Below are 13,712 nucleotides of genomic sequence, written 5' to 3' on the forward strand. Positions count from 1 at the left end.
TCCCCCTTCTTAAAAAGAGGGACCACCACCCCGGTCTGCCATGCCAGAGGCACTGTCCCCGACCGCCACGCGATGCTGCAGAGGCGTGTCAGCCAAGACAGCCCCACAACATCCAGAGACTTGAGGTACTCAGGGCGGATCTCATCCACCCCCGGTGCCTTGCCACCGAGGAGTTTCTTGACCACCTCGGTGACTTCAGCTTGGGTGATGGACGAGTCCTCCTCTGAGCCCCCAGCCTCTGCTTCCCCAATGGAAGACGTGACGGCGGGATTGAGGAGATCCTCGAAGTATTCTTTCCACCGTCTGACAACATCCCCAGTTGAGGTCAACAGCCGCCCATCGCCACTGTAAACAGCGTTGGTAGGGCACTGCTTCCCCCTCCTGAGGCGCCGGACGGTTTGCCAGAATCTCTTCGAGGCCAGCCGATAGTCCTTTTCCATGGCCTCACCGAACTCCTCCCAGGCCCGAGTTTTTGCCTCCACAACCACCCGGGCTACAGTCCGTTTAGCCTGCCGGTACCTGTCAGCTGCCTCAGGAGTCCCACAAGCCAGCCAGGCCCGATAGGAATCCTTCTTCAGCTTGACGGCATCCCTTACTTCCGGTGTCCACCACCGGGTTCGGGGATTGCCGCCTCGACAGGCACCGGAGACCTTGCGTCCACAGCTCCGAGCAGCCGCTTTGACAATGGAGGTGGAGAACATGGTCCACTCGGACTCAATATCTCCAGCCTCCCTCGGGATCTGGTCGAAGCTCTGCCGGAGGCAGGAGTTGAAGATCTCTCTGACAGGAGACTCGGCCAAACGTTCCCAGCAGACCCTCACAGTACGTTTGGGTCTACCGAGTCTATCCAGCTTCCTCCCCCGCCATCGGATCCAACTCACCACCAGGTGGTGATCAGTTGACAGCTCCGCCCCTCTCTTCACCCGAGTGTCCAAGACATACGGCCGCAGGTCAGATGAAACGACCACAAAGTCGATCAATGACCTACGACTTAGGGTGTCCTGGTGCCATGTGCACTGATGGACACCCTTATGCTTGAACATGGTGTTCGTTATGGACAAACTGTAACTAGCACAGAAGTCCAATAACTGAACACCACTCGGGTTCAGATCAGGGGGGCCGTTCCTCCCAATCACGCCCCTCCAGGTTTCACTGTCATTGCCCACGTGGGCGTTGAAGTCCCCCAGTAGAACGACGGAGTCCCCAGTCGGAGCACTCTCCAGCACCCCTCCCAGGGACACCAAGAAGGTCGGGTACTCTGCACTGCTGTTCGGCCCGTAGGCACACACAACAGTGAGAGACCTATCCCCGAGCCGAAGCCGCAGGGAAACGACCCTCACGTTCACCGGGGTAAACTCCAACACATATAAAAACATCAATGCATTAAAAAAATAAAACAGTACCAGTGTTTCCGCAACTTAGACTGAAAACATGTAGTGCTAAACCTTGATACAAGGGGCACCAAGTAAAATCTTGCCTAGGGCAGCAAATTGGCCAGGGCCGGCCCTGGTGGCAGGGCGCATTATCCTACTGAAAGAGGCCACAGCCATCAGGGAATACTGTTTCCATGAAAGGGTGTACATGGTCTGCAACAATGCTTAGGTAGGTGGTACGTGTCAAAGTAACATCCACATGGATGGCAGGACCCAAGGTTTCCCTGCAGAAGATTGCCCAAAGCCTCTGCTGGCTTGCCTTCTTCCCATAGTGCATCCTGGTGCCATGTGTTCCCCAGGTAAGTGACGCACACGCACCCGACCATCCATGTGATGTAAAAGAAACTTTCTTCCATTGCTCCGTGGTCCAGTTCTGATGCTCATGTGGCCAGTGTTGTAGCTTTCTGCAGTGGACATGGGTCAGCATGGGTACCCTGACTGGTCTGTGGGTATGCAGCTCCATACGCAACAAACTGCGATGCTCTGTGTATTCTGACACCTTTCTATCAGAACCAGCATTAACTTCTGAGCAATTTGAGCTTCAGTAGCTCATCTGTTTGATCGGACCACATCAGCCAGCCTTCGATCCCCACGTGCATTGATGAGCCTTGGCGGCCCATGACCCTGTCGCCTGTTCTCCACTGTTCCTTTCTTGGACCACTTTTGATAGATACTGACCACTGCAGACTGGGAACACCCCACAAGAGCTGCAGTTTTGGAAATGCTCTGACCCTTGGAAAAAATTTTCACTTGCTGCCTAATATATCCCACCCACTAACAGGTGCTGTGATGAAGAGAAAATCAGTGTTATTCACTAATAAGTTCATAATGTAATGCCTGATCAGTGTATTATTAAAATACTGCCTTTGGATCCTACTCTCCCTCGTTTCTGAGTTACACAGACTGTAAAGCTCATCAGAATGAAATCTGATTGAGATCAAGTATTTTTATTGTATATAATTTTAGACACTCATTTCTAATGTTATTCTGACACGCGTGTGCAACACCACAGTAAGAAATAGAACAATGTTTGGACATTTCATGATATGAGTAACGTTTGGAAATTAAATATTAAATATCAGTGAAATTTCACAATTTTCGATACTTCAGCAAAAACAAATTCTAGGATAACTAATGTAAAATAAAGTAACATTGCATATAACACTGCATAGTCTTACTGTGCACAATAAATGTAGATTAATCCTTATTAAAGCTACTTAAGTTAATCAGTCAAGATCAGTCAGTGATTTTTCCTTTTTCATTTGGTTACCATCAATGACAGACTGCAGCAGGTAGGCTATACTAGACTGCTGTTTCTTTAACATCTAATGCACGGATCCAATATACTGTTACACACACATTTTCTTTCTTAACTGTGTACTTAAGCATCCAAAAAGCATTTTGTATGCTTTTTGGCGCATTTGCGAAGCCCGTTTTCTTATCCATGTTCGGCTCGGACTCAGAGTGCAGTCTCTTTTGTGGCTTAATGCTCTTTTAATAACACTGTTTAAAATCAAACATGTCCGGAAGTTTAGCAACAATGCATTGCATTTTACAACACTTGCTTATTTGGCTGATTTGGGTGTTAAGTTTGGGCTTTTAGGGAGAAATGAAAGCACACCGATGTGAAGGAAAGGAGGGTGCGCGGGACTGAATGCGTCAGCGGCACAATTTTAAAGTTTTACCTCTATTATCTTGTTCTCATAATCGTTGGTAGCCAAAAATCAATTATGATGAATAACATTGTCCTAAGTAATTGTTTTTTATTTTCTTCTTTTGGTGTTTAGGCAATAGTATCTGTCCTAACAAATTTGTTATCGAAATTACTTGGGCAGGAATCAAATAATAACAGCTAGAATTAAGTAAATAAAATCTAAACCATGAACTTACAAAACATGAATAGTGCCAGTGCAGAAAAAGAGAGTGTTAAACTGTGAAGACAAATGATTAGAATAATTATGTGTTCTCTTATTTAATGTATTTAATCAAATTTAATTTATACACTTTACTGCACTGTTGTGTAGAACCAGTTGATGTAGAATATAAATCAAAGTGTATCAGTCATGTCTCAAATACTGAACTGATCTTGAATCAGTTATACAGTATGATAATTTCATAGTGTCAAAAACTATTTGAAATGTGTAAGATTATTGTCAGTCGATATTCAATATTCAGACTAATTCAATATTAGTAATGTGATCAATGTTATCAATACCATGTGCAGAACACAGAAAACATTTTGCCCTACCATCTCTTTATTAAACCATATTTCATCCTCTGTTATAGATTTGCTGACTGTAATCTCACTGGTCAGCTCTGTGAAAGTTTGTCTTCATGTCTACAATCATCAAACTCCTCACTGAGAGAGCTGGACCTGAGTAGCAATGACCTACAGCATTTCGGAGTGAATCTGCTCTCTGATGGACTGAAGAGTTCACACTGTCAACTCAAAATACTGAGGTTTGGGGTTTACTATAAATACAATTTTCCAGACAATGAATCGACATTTAAGTGTTAGTGAAATTATTTTCATACAGTATTATGTCGCAGTGGCTAATTTGAGACAAAGTGGAAAAATAGTTAGAAATTGCATTTTCAGGGAAGATACATTAAGGTATTTTTACTTTGTTCTATTTAGATTGACACATTGTAATTTCACTGGTCCGTGCTGTGAAAGTTTGTCTTTATCTCTACAATCTTCAAACTCTTCACTGAGAGAGCTGGACCTGAGTAACAATGACCTGCAGGATTCAGGAGTGAAGCTGCTCTCTGATGGACTGAAGAGTCTAAAATGTCAACTCAACATATTGAGGTAAGAAAAACAGGTTCACTTGATTATGAAATTACATATGCTCTCTGCTCTGATCCTGATCTCATGGGGGTTTGTATTTGCTCCAGTCTGTTTTTAAAATATTTAATATTTGTGAAGAGTGGAGATGAAACTGTTACTGAGATTCTGCTCCATCAACACTGTAACATTGAGTAAAACACTGAACCCAAAGTTATTTTAGCTGAACTGAACCTGTAATCAGTGATCTGTTAATAAAAATGACACATGGAATCAATTAATCATTTTGTTTAAAGAAGTTATCTGATGATCTCAAGTCCCAGATGATATGATGTTGAATGTTTGTCTCTGTGTTTGTAGATTATCTGGCTGTATGGTGACAGAGGAAGGCTGTTGTTATCTGGCTTCAGCTCTGAGTTCAAACCCCTCACACCTGAGAGAGCTGGATCTGAGCTACAATAACCCAGGACAATCATTAGTCAAGCTGCTCTCTGATCCAAACTACAGACTGGACAAACTCAAGTATGTTCAACTCTGACAATCATCCTGTCATGTGTGTTTGTACATGTGTTTATTATAAACTCATATGTACATACAGTAGATCTCTGCATACAGCACATATACACACATACAAACTGCACAGGAAAATAAGGACATGTCTTGAACTCTGTGACTGAAGATGATCTTGATTCAGATCAACAGCTGCTTGTGACTCTGAGAAACAGACTCAAGTCTCTGATCTTAAAACATAAATTCAGAGGTTGTTGCTGCTTTAGAAAATAAATTGGATCGAACTCCCAGATGATCTTCAACCACTGTATATAATAGATCAACAGAAAATGTGCATGAACAAATGTTTCTGAACAACAATCAAAAGTCACTAATTTGCCAACTAAAAAAAGTAATAATGTGATTTGATTGTTTTTACTTTCTTAAATATGTAAATTGAGTATTACATTTTTGTTTTTATAGTGTGGATCATGCAGGAGAGATCAGGATTACAACAGGGCCACAGAAATGTAGGTCTCTCTCTCTCTCTCTCTCTCTCTCTCTCTCACACACACCAAATCATTGTTTTGTTGTGTTATAAATGTTAGAATCTCTCTTCTTGTGTTCAGATGCATGTGATCTCACACTGGATTTAAACACAGCAAACGCAAAACTAACTATGTCTGAGAGGAACAGAAAGGTGACATATGTGAAAGAGAAGATGCCATATCCTGATCATCCAGAGAGATTTGATGAGTGTCTTCAGGTTCTGTGTAGAGAGAGTCTGTCTGGACGCTGTTACTGGGAGGCTGAATGGAGCGGGAATGTTTGTATATCAGTGACATATAAAGGAATCAACAGGAAAGTATGGAGTAATGACTGTAGGTTTGGATACAGTGAAAAGTCCTGGAGTCTGAACTGTTTTAATGACAGTTTCAACGTCAGGCACAATAATAAGATCACAGACATATCTGTCCCTTCTTGTCGCTCTAACAGAGTAGGAGTGTATCTGAACTGGCTGGCCGGCACTCTGTCCTTCTACAGCGTCTCTGACACACTCACACTCACACACTTACACACGTTCAACAGCACATTCACTGAACCCCTCTATGCTGGATTTGGTTTTGATTATGGCTCCTCAGTGTCTCTGTGCTTCCTGTAAAAAAACAACTGAGACACACAGTTAAGTGAAAGAAACACACATTATCTCTCTCTTTAACTCGCACAGCTGGAAACACTCTCTTCTGATCTTAATTTCTGTGTGTGTGTATATAGAAACACACAGTTCAGTCTAAATGAGACACACTTCAGACTTCTATTGTGTTTTTATCAAGACATTTGAATGTGTCTCAACAGTTTTGTCTTTCTGTGTCTCTGAGTGCTACCTGGAGGAAGATTTAGTGTCTTGCTCATAGGAAACAGTTCTTAGCAAACGCTTGCTCTGTTACTGTGGTAACTAAGGGTCAGGTCAGAGCTCATCTTCTAAACACACTTCGTTACAAATGTTTAACCTGTTAGCCAATGGTGCGTGGGCAGGGGTGGACGGGGGCGGGCGTCTTTGTACTTTTATTTACTTTTGTTTTATAAAAAATATTAAATTAACTATCACAAACTATGCATCATTTGAAAGCTAAAACACTCAAGATTCATGTTGTTTTTGCAATAAATACACCAGAGAGGAAAGGGTTAAATGAAATGCTGAAGGAACGGCCATGTAAGCATGAACAAAATAAACACAGTAGTCATCTTTCATCTCCTATCGTGCAGATCAGATTGGATGAATCCAAGAAACACCAGCATACATTTTAATGTAAGGGTCCACTCTTCAAAATGCATCCCAATTTTTGATTCAAAACAACGAAAAAAATAGGGAAAAAACTAAAAAATCCTCCTTTGTTTGCCTGAGCGTTTTGAGTTAGAGTTATCAAGCATGTCCATTTTCAATGAAATATCGATTCTAATCAGTATACTGATAATCTCCCCTGCAGCTTAGACTCTTCCGCTTACTCGACTCTTCATGACCAATCGCTTTGTGTACTCCCAAGTTGTAAGTCGCTTTGGATAAAAGTGTCTGCTAAATGCATAAATGTAAATGTAAATATGAGCCCTCCCTCGTCTCTCTCCTTCAATCACAGGCGCTTGGGTGACTCGATATATCCAGGAAGTGCATGACAGGCTTGGCGAGGTGTCAATCATAGCACCCATGGTTTTCGTCGGATAAAGCCAGTCATTGCCTTACCAGCAAAGTTTTGATGGATGGACGTAGTAACCAATCAAAAGGCGTCATCTTGCGCAATGTTATGTAAGCAGCATTGGTGAATACTACTAGTGCTGATGTTTCCATTCACACCGGCGCGTCTATCAGTTTACGCACACACCTTAGCGCAGCTCGCTGACTGAATGACAGACAGTTCTTATCAACTAAATGAGTTTTTTACACTTTGTAAATTCTGTAAATAGTTGCTTTAGTTTTTCAGTAATTGTATATTCATTATAATTAGCAGTTTGTTGCAGATTTATTTGAATAAAAAGTACTCTTTACAATTACAAATGTTCTGAAATAAATGGCCTTTTTGAAAGGCAGCCTAGACTTTTCTTGACATAAAAGCTTACAGAAGCTACATTTTTGAGAGTATCATCCTCGATTTTGAATCAAAACATGATCAGACATTCAGTTTTATATTTGGGTTATTTTCAGGCCTTTAAAATTAAAGTCTCATCCATTTTTCCCTAAGTGAATTTCAATTTTTTTTTAAATGTGTCACTTACATGTATATTTTACCTTGTTTTACTCTGTTCCTATACTACTTTGAGTTATTATGACTCTTGGGTAACAGAATTTCAAGTGTCTAGTTTGAAATAAGACCAGATTTATGAACATAGACCATAGGGTTTAAGAGCTGCAGACATTTTTATTTGGGTATGTCGTTTTCAGAAAATTCTCAAAACTAGGGGTGCAAGTTAAGAGGTTAATTAGGACTATTAATATATTACAGATAAATAGGGAATGTTTAGCACTGACAAGAAATACATGGTAAACTTAAAAATGAATATTTTCATTTCATTTTGTTTTCATAAACTTGAATATTTTAATGCATTTTTGTATTGTTATTTGTGTTATTGGTTCATTTTAAATGCCCATGAACAGAGAAAATATATTGGCATCCACACCAGCAAACAATAATGTTCTGTTTATTCTAAGCATGCGCTGCAGTTTTGTCATCTAACTGCTTTAAATGCTCAAGCTCTTTAAAGCAGGATGGATTTTGATTGGCTGTCAACGTTTTTAATTTTCAACTGGAAAATAAAAGTCCTCAAAATCATTCCAACAGTCCTGTGCTGTTATCATTATAGTTGTGGTGTGGACTCTTCTATTCTTTTTATATTCAGGATGGTTTTTAGAACTAGCCTATATATTTATCATTATAGTTATTGTACTTAGTGTGAACGGGCCTTTAGTAAGGAAACAAGAATATTGAGGATTGCTATTGTCAGAATAATAGCGTACCGATCTTTCTGGACAGAGATCCCCCAGTCAATTATTCCGCTTATACTACGGTTACCACACTTCAAAACATTGTTCAGATGATGTATTGAAAGACATTTGTCAGGGTTTTGTCCTTAAAACATGTATATGACTAATTTCTTTTGCATCTCATCCCAAGGCTCTGTTGTTAACTCCAAAACGTAATTTTTAGAGCTCATAATGGAGGCTTCAGCCACTGATAGTAGACTAATGTAGTTATTAATGCAGTTATTAGAGAGAGAGAGAGAGAGAGAGAGAGAGAGAGAGAGAGAGAGAGAGAGAGAGAGATGAAGTGTATGTGTTTGTGAGTCTGTGCGTCTCTCAACTGTTTGGCAGCAGTGTCTTTACTAATAGCGAAACTGTACGTTTATCTACTCAAGAACAGCGTCATTATTCCCTCGCTAGTGAGAAATGTCATGCAGCTTTTAAGTTGTTAAACTATTTTACTGATAAAATTTGTCAGAGCAGCGCTAACAACAAGTTTCTGTGTGAGTGTGTGTCCGTACTGTAAGTCACCACTCGTTTGAGTGGGAGACTAATAAAACATACTTTGGTGGCAAAAAAAAACATTTAAATAATTTGTCATTTTTGTCCTATTGTTTTCTATATTTATTTGCTTGTTCAGTGTGGTTGTGGGTTTTGATTCTTTTGCTGTTGTCGGCTGTAAAGACCTTTGAAATAACTGAAATCGTTTGGCGAAGTGATATGGAACTGTAATGCGGTCAAGACCTGCCTCGAACTGTAGCCGTGTGCGTTTCCCTAAAAATAATTGCACACCTTAGAACGTTCGTCAACCAATCAGATTCAAGCATTCAACATCCTCAAATGTTTTTAATAAATTGTGCAGCCTCAAAAATGTCTAGTAATGCTGTTATTGGATTCTCGTCCACTTCCGGTATTGACAGACTTACAGTCATCTTTACCATGGTTTAAAACGCAATGCATTACACATTAAAATAATTGAAATTATATGACATAAATTGAATTAGTATCAAATCAGACAGATGCATTGCTGGTGGTCAAATTATTAACGTGGCGTTAAACACATATAATTAATCTCACCATTAACTTCAAGCTAGGCTACCTGAAAGTGATGCACAGGATTTATCTTGCACTTTTTTTCTTTTTCACTTCTTAGCGCCAGACAGCAACATTGTCTTCTTCGTAGATGTCACAACTTGTCAGCCAAGATGAGGTGGGGAAAGGCGCGTATGCTGGAATGAATGCTGTGTTGTGTGTGCTTACTGCATTCACTGTAAAATGCATTTTTTTTTTATATTTATGTTAATATTAATATAGAATGAACTGATTTTTTGAGCGATGATAATGATGCCCCCCAGGGAGTTGGTTCACCACGCAAACTACACACTCTGCATTTAGGGAGCAGCAGTGCTGGTCACAAGTTATTTATAAGTATTATAAATAAAAGTATTTATAAATAAAGCGGCAAGCAGTAATTTTTGGGGCAAGTGACAAGCTAAGCAAGCATGGTAGGGAGCATCAGAACATTAGGAAAAAAATGCTTATTTTTCAATATCTGCTTCTGCCGTCATTTACTCAGAAATATAATTAAAACTAATTTAATGATACAGACTAATACTAAAACCATTGCAATTTTGGGAACAATGACAACATCTCTCCCTTTTTTGTCAAAACGTCTCTGCCTCTTCGTTTACATTTTAAAAAATATTAAACATATTAATATGTGGTTCATATATATATGATTATCTTCACTGTAATAAAATTAAATATGACATAAAACACAACCCAGTCTCTTTTTGTTAAATGTTAGTTTTAATTATCAATAATGGCCATTATAAAATTACAAGTAAAATAAATAAAGCAGAAATTCAGTCATACATACAAATTCAGCGCTTGTTGGCTACAATGGTAAAGGTAAAAAATAGCCTAAAAAAATTAAATTATGAAACTTCACTTTGCCCTCAGCTGAAACGATTTGCAAGGGAACAAATTATAGATTCATGAGACCAAAGATCGGCCGTTAGATCTACACAAGACTAATTATATCTCATGTTTAACCACTACAGAGACGTCAGAGTCAGCGGCAGACATCAGAAGAACTAGCAGAGGAAAGGCTGCTCTCGCTGTGGTTAATGAGCGCTGAGCGCCCGCTGATCGACTGGATCTCACAACTACGAAAACACCAGATAAAATGTTCACATCGGCGCTCTCTTTATAAATAAACCACAGATTTGAGCTTTAAACAAGTACATTCCTGCCTGAAAAAGTCTTAAATCTACATTTTTTGACACAATAACAGTAGTATTTTTTAAATTATGCTGGTTTTCTCATCCGCTATTGGGTGTGAGATGCATTCTGGGATACCTGGGTCTTTCAAGTCACCTCTCGATGCATCCTCGATAAAAAGGGCGGATCAAGGACACATCCGGGGATTTGAACTGTACTTGGCTAGATGTGAACTTTGAATTGGAACAGTACTTGGGCAGCGACTGATGACGATTCACAAGTCCACGAGAACACAAGTACAGACAAGAACGCATATGTGATGCGATCTGGGAAAACCCCTCGGATGTTGCGCTGGAACGTTTTCAGCAAAGTCGAAGAATAGGTTGAATGTCCATTTTTTGTCAAAATTGGGTTTTCATTAAATTATTATTCTATAACATCTTGTCTATCATTTCTAAAAATATCTTGGCAAAAATCACTTGTGTAGTGCAGAAAAATTGTGATTTATAGCGGCAAGCTGAAAAGACTGAATGTTTATTTAAATCATGCCCGGTGTAGGTGAAAAAAAAAAACGGCCAGTTTTTGCTCTCTTAAAGGTCCCATGGCATTGCATTTTTCTATTATTTTATAATGTTTCCTGAGGTGTACTTATATTTTTAGTATGATTTTTACATCATAAAATGTCATAATTTAGAAATAAAAGGAATTTTTTCAATACTGATGTTTGCCCTGTGGCTGAATGCCCTGTTTCAAGTGGCGTGTCAGCTGTGAGACTTCAGTAAAAAACGCCCACTGTTGTAATTGGCTGACATCTTTGCATTTGAAATGAGCGGAGGGGGCGTGGTTTAATGAGGTCTACCAGGCACGAGCTGCTGCCAGAGAGACGGATGGACCTGAGTTCACTTCACATCAGTTCTCAGCACGTCTCAGTTCAGTGAACTGTTGTAGTTACTAGAATATACTTCAGGTTATTCGTTTATTTCTATTTGGAGGGGCTGTCACTCATGTCAGAAAGTTAGTAACTTTAGTAAATTATGGATCAGCGCTGACTCGAGACGCGAACCCTTAAGAACAATTCGGTCCGATTTGGTGAACTGATTCGGTTCACTAAAAAGAACTGGTTCAAAAGAATGATTAGTTCGCGAACCGGACATCACTAATGTACCAGAGACGGAGCGATTGCTAACAGAGTTATTTATAGTAACTACTGATTTGTGAGAGCGCTGTCTGTCAGCGCGAGTTTATTGTGTTTGTATCTGAGAGTTCTGAATAAACATGAGTCCCAGTCACACCGAGCCCGTCTTCATCATTATTTAGGAGGGTTTTTTTTCCGTGTCTCTGAGTAGTCCTGTTCGGTATCGCAGCTTGACTCGTCTAAAATGAAAAACAATCTCATTGTTTTTGCTCTGTTCACATACACTCTAAAAAATGCTGGGTTAAAAATAACCCAAGTTGGGTTTAAAATGGACTAACTCAGCAATTGGGTTGTTTTAAGCAAACATTTAATCCAACCGCTGGGTTAAAACAACCCAAATGCTGGGTTAAAACAACCCAATTGCTGGGTTAGTCCATTTTCAACCCAACTTGGGTTATTTTTAACCCAGCATTTTATAGAGTGTACTATACACTGTGAATTCTCTAGAAAATTTGTTTCTTTAATGTTTTTTTTCATGGGTGCTTAGGTGTGCATACATTTATTATATAATAGAATTATATGGACACCTTATATTTGGTTATTTGAGGTCCTTTTGTAGTCTAAAGGATCCTTGAAGCTTGCAGAAAATACAGTTTTGTGAGAATTGCTCACTAAGACTACCGTCAGTTTCTTTTCCATGCATCATTTTATTATATCCATGTATGTGGTTACAGTTAAATCAAATAAAACAGTGAAATCGCTCCAGAACTCTGTCCTGTCTTGCCTGCACTTGAGTTGGTGATGTGAGCTCCACTAATAGTCTTCACTTCAATTGGCTGTCGCTTGCGATTGGCTGTCGCTTGCGATTGGCTGTCACTCCTATTGGCTGTCATTCGCTGCTCAATTACATAAAGTTAAATGACAGTGACCAAGGTAATTTTCTTTCTCTAATCATAATTTTCTTTGGCTTTTGTCCTGGACACACATTGATACACACTGTTACATATAATTAGTACATTTGAACATAACATTTGTGAGCATTTGTGAAATAAAAGGTCATGAAATAGACAAAATAATAATAATGATAATAATAAAAATAAAAACAGCAAAAAAAGGCTTGTGTCAGACCAAATTAAGTTAAACTCTTCGTTGTAATTTTACAATTACACCAAGATACTTCCAAAAGGTACAAACAGATGATAGAGAACAGAAATATAAAGATGGACAGAATAAGATTCAATACATTTTTCTCCTAGAATATCCTCAAATACAATCACTTTTTATTGACTAACTCAAAATTTGATACTTTTAACTTGTCATTTATTTGTTTATTATGGTTCCGTTTATTTCAAAAGATATGTTAATTGTCTGATTGACACTTGATTACATATTAAATACTAAATACTACTTATTGATTCAAATGTGATACTTCAATCGTAACCAATACTAATCATAACCAATCCAATCATAACCTGGGTGTATGTGTATATGATAGCTGTTTAGATGTCTCTCTCTTTTTTTTTAGATGTTCAGATATTTAGATACTGTCAGCAACAGATGTGTATAGCTGGAGGCTAAATGAAGTAAAAACCCAGAGCATCAATTTCATCTCCGCTTCTCCCGCTAATGCCGTAACACTTTCCAGACTTCACATCAACACGCACGGGCTCACCCAGTTGATCACACTTAACAGATAATGTCATTCTTTCACCATTGTTTTTGGCAACCACAAATTCCAAACAGAATTGCTCTTCAATCTGATTTTTTACTTTGCTAGATGTAGCAAATTATGACCAAATGAATGTGTTAAAAGAGATAAATGGCTTAATTTCATGATAAGTGTGTGATTAATTGTGATTAATCATAGAACAAAAGTGTGATTAATCCGATTGACAGCACTGGTAAAAATGTATGATAGTCATTATTTTTTGCTCAGGAAAATATAAAATCAAACAGGACACATTCTAATGAACAGGTTTTTTTAAGCTGTATTAAACTTTAAATTTTTTTGATGCATGAAACCAATCACAATCACAAATTACATTTACTGCAGGTAAAACTAAGGTATCATTCTAATTTGACTTAAAATAATTAATGATCATTTTTAAAAGTAGCATTCTGCTGTTGAAGAGT

The 13,712-nt window shown here is 38.9% G+C and overlaps 1 protein-coding gene across 1 annotated transcript in view; it reads left to right on the forward strand.

Moving 5' to 3' along the window:
- Positions 1-8,031, forward strand: part of LOC307135787 (protein NLRC3-like) — a 54,100-nt gene extending 46,069 nt beyond the window's left edge. Inside the window, exons 7-11 of the mRNA XM_079832455.1 lie at positions 3,720-3,893; positions 4,072-4,245; positions 4,582-4,743; positions 5,194-5,240; positions 5,340-8,031. Coding sequence (XP_079688581.1) covers positions 3,720-3,893; positions 4,072-4,245; positions 4,582-4,743; positions 5,194-5,240; positions 5,340-5,872 — 1,090 coding nt within the window. The 3' untranslated portion in view covers positions 5,873-8,031. The remainder of the gene's footprint in view (positions 1-3,719; positions 3,894-4,071; positions 4,246-4,581; positions 4,744-5,193; positions 5,241-5,339) is intronic.
- Positions 8,032-13,712: the final 5,681 nt, after the last annotated feature.

Source organism: Gobio gobio (genome assembly GCF_949357685.1).
Source record: "Gobio gobio genome assembly, chromosome: 13".
Classification (NCBI taxonomy): Eukaryota; Metazoa; Chordata; class Actinopteri; order Cypriniformes; family Gobionidae; genus Gobio; species Gobio gobio.